We start from the raw sequence: 3,638 nt of genomic DNA, 5'->3' as shown, positions 1-3,638 counted from the left end.
TATATTGCAATGCAGTTTTCTTATCTTGAAAATCTAGGAATAAGAAAATTCATGAAGGAATGGAGGAAAGTTCTACTTTTATTGCTTCCAATGCTATTTGCTACACATCTATTCTTAATAACTTTAATCACTTCTCATCGGGCAACTGGGATGTCAATCAATCGAAGAGATTGTCTAATTCTTGGCAACCCCCTCCACCCGAATGGCTAAAAGTTAATGTAGATGCTTCTCTCTTAACTTCTTATAAAGCTGGATTGGCGGGGGTATTCAGAGATTGTAAAGGCAGATTTTTATATGCGTTTGGAATCAAATGTATACATTGGGATATTGCAAAATTGGAGCTTCTTGCAATTTATTCTTTTGAAGGAACAAATGAAGGATTGGATGTTCAAGTACAAAGGAATTATAATTGAAGGTGAAAACTCCAACATCATCTCCTTCATTCAAAAGATTTGGGAAAAAGGTAACATAGTCAAAGAAGATCTTGATTTCCTTAAAAATTTCAATTTTGTTATCTTTAATTGTATTAGTAGAGATAACAATAAGTTAGCTAATTATTGTGCTAACTTAGCTCTTTTTAGTAGCTTTTCTTGGGATGATATCTATTTGAATAAGGTTCCTCCTTCTTTCTTGGACATTTTGAAGGAGGAATCCAACATCTAATTGTTTCTTGTTATCTTCTTTAATATAAGCTAGCTTCGGCTTTTTCTCAAAAAAAAAAGAAAGAGCACACAGTGGCTAAGAACTATATCATTTCATTCAACAAAATATTTCATAACATCAGAATGCATGAAGACACTGGGAAGCGTTTGAGTTGGAGAGAAGAGGTTGGGGATCTCTATTGCTTGCGGAAGGGAGCATAGTGGATTTCAAAGAGACCAAGTTTCCAGTGCTTGAAGGTAATTTTCGAGCTAAGGCTATTGAATACAAGACATCCTCAAGATATGTGAATGTGTTGTTTTGATTTCTATGAGAGAGAAAAGGAGGGGGGCGACCTCGTCATGGAGGAGGTGGTGTTGGAGTCCTAGTGATGACAATGTTATTCAACAGTTTGGTCAAACAAGTTTAAAATGGAGTTGTTGGCCATGAAGTGCGCTAGGCTAATTGAATCTCATACAAGGTCATTACAATTCAGCTTGATTAACAAAATCATAACTCAATAATAATTGACCCAACATATGAATAAAATGAAAGAAAATAAATTATAAATATACAAAAAGTACGTAAAAGATTGTCCTAGGTATAAAATAACCTAATACTTTACTAAACTAATCTTCAAAATGCATATTGCATCGCTATCAATTGCACAAACTGGTTTGATGAGATACTTTGGTCAAACAGAGAAAACTATATATATATATATATATATTGCACTTTTTGCCATTTGTTACATGTGTTTCCCTCATCCACGAAAGTGCAATAACGTACTGAATGTATTGCCGCCCTAGTGTACAAAATATTAGCGGTACTATTGAAAACTACCTTTTTTTTTCAAGTACTTGACTGCCTTGTTACTAATTTCTATATTTTGTATTTATAAAACTTTATCGACTTGAACAAGTGTTATACACATATATGTTCAACTGAGGCAGCTTACTATTTTGGTTTCAAGACCACAACTATAGACCTATTTAGCTATAACGTTTGTGCTACTTGTTAGAATATGTGGTGATATGCAGTTTTTACAGCTAGATTTATTAGTGTGGTAGTTGTTAGAAAGCTACTATTCAATGTGGTAGTTTTAGAAAGATACTACTCATTTTTTCATGGGAGAAAAAATTTATATTACCCACACAACTTTCATAGAAAGTTATTTTTACTTTTTAACTAATTTTACACACATTTGCACTTGCCCCAAATGGTCCCTGTAAGTAATAGTAAGATAGTTTTAATATTAGTCTTAGCTATGATAAGATTTGATTTCACCTGTAGCTTGCAGATGGTTGAGTATGTGATAATTAATTAATTTAATTGCTTGTATTGTAATAATTACTCTCAGGGACAGTGCCAAATGATTACATACGTGAAAAGGTTGAAGTAGCTACAGTGGCTGATAAGATTAGAGTAGGCTTAGATGGTTTGGTTGCATAAAACGTTGGCCTTTTGAAGACTCCGTTAGGAGAGTATATGTATGAAGATTTGACCTATGCTAAAAAAGATAAAGATAGGCCTAAAAAGATGCTAGAGTATAAATAAGGTGATCTTTTTTTTAGATTTAATTGAAAATTTGATTATTCATAAGACAATGGAGAAAAATGATTCATGTAGCCAACCCTATCTTGTGGGATAAAAGCTTGAGTTTATTGTTGTTGTTGCTGCTATTGTGAGATTGCTATAAAGTTTGCATGTTAAAGCAAAGTCTAGAGGACAACCCCAGCTAATAGCAAGTATTTCTAGTTGATGCAAATTATGTATTGGTCTATCTTTTGCCACTTTTTATAGCAAAACTTGAAAAAAAAAAAACCTGCTTGCTATTAGGAAGGAGCATGAAATATCTTCTTCATCCGAAGTGCTGTTACTAGTATTATGTATTACTTCCTTTTTTCTTTTTGCTTGCTCATAACAACATTTTTGCTATTTATGAGGCATGCAACTGAAATTTACTATGATGCTACTATACCATTTTCATTTACTGCCACGATTATTGTAGTTCGACCTTAATAAATTTGAAAGTACGTACCTTAATAACGCATGACTAACATGTCTATGTTTTAAACAGTAGACATAATGACACCTGGTGCCACAGTGATCATTCGCAATGCTAAGATTGATATGTTTAAGGGGTCAATGCGTTTGGTCGTAGACAAGTGGGGACGTGTTGAGGTCACTGAACCTGCCAACTTCAACGTAAAAGATGGTAACAACTTGTCACTTGTCGAGTATGAGCTCGTCAACGTTGCTGAAGAGTGAAAGTAGCATCCTTGCAAAATATCTTTTGGATCGAGAAAGCTTTTAATGTGCTCTTTCCTGCTCGTTTAACCTTGCATTCCTAGTTCTTGAGTTGCTTAAGAAGGCAGTTCTTTCAGGAGCAGCACATGAAAGTATTTGTAGTAGCCTTGTAGCCGCTTGTGATGTATTTTGTTTCTTTTTTGACATATATTTCATGTGATTTAGGTGTATTGGCTCGTGGATGGTTTATGGAAGGACGTAAATGAACTATCAAACTCTTTTTTGGAGTATAGTTATTTTATAAAACCTGAATGTTATGAGATTTTAATTTCATTATTTGTTTTGGCTGATTTTTGGCATCCACTATTTATTTAGTGACTGGAATTGCTATTTTAGTTTATTGTGATGGTGAAAATTGTTGGCAAAGTTTGCCATTTGTTGTAGTTATTTTTTGATAAATGTTCAAAATATTTGAAAGTTATTTTGAGTGTTTAAAATTTTGATTTATTTAAAATAACTAAATATATGTTAAATAGCTTTTTGACAAGCACTTGCTGCAACGGGTCGTGTGAACCAAAAGCCTATCAATAAATACGAAAACATTCCCACTAGTTCCCAAAAAATATAAATTTGTATCAAATTGGAACTAGTAACTAATCCTAACATTTAAGCATTGGAAAAACTCATATAAGCAAAAAATCTCAAAGAATTAATCAAGTTTATTGTTTAGTTCTTAATTAACTTATTAT

The 3,638-nt window shown here is 32.9% G+C and overlaps 1 protein-coding gene across 2 annotated transcripts in view; it reads left to right on the top strand.

The window, feature by feature from the left end:
- The window catches only part of LOC110098683 (uncharacterized protein At4g28440), a 47,984-nt gene extending 44,745 nt beyond the window's left edge, over nucleotides 1–3,239 (top strand). The window contains exon 3 of one of the 2 annotated variants that reach the window (XM_020825589.2): nucleotides 2,723–3,239. In XM_020825589.2, the coding sequence (XP_020681248.1) occupies nucleotides 2,723–2,910 (188 nt within the window). In that variant the 3' untranslated portion in view covers nucleotides 2,911–3,239. Of the gene's footprint in view, nucleotides 1–2,719 lie in introns of both variants that reach the window. The other variant, XM_020825588.2, reaches the window with a different exon arrangement.
- The last annotated feature ends 399 nt before the right edge of the window (nucleotides 3,240–3,638 follow it).

Source organism: Dendrobium catenatum, unplaced genomic scaffold, assembly GCF_001605985.2.
Source record: "Dendrobium catenatum unplaced genomic scaffold, ASM160598v2 fragScaff_scaffold_716, whole genome shotgun sequence".
In the NCBI taxonomy this organism is placed as follows: Eukaryota; Viridiplantae; Streptophyta; class Magnoliopsida; order Asparagales; family Orchidaceae; genus Dendrobium; species Dendrobium catenatum.
The sequence above is the reverse complement of the archived record's forward strand: the minus strand, read 5'-3'. Positions and strand labels throughout refer to the sequence as shown.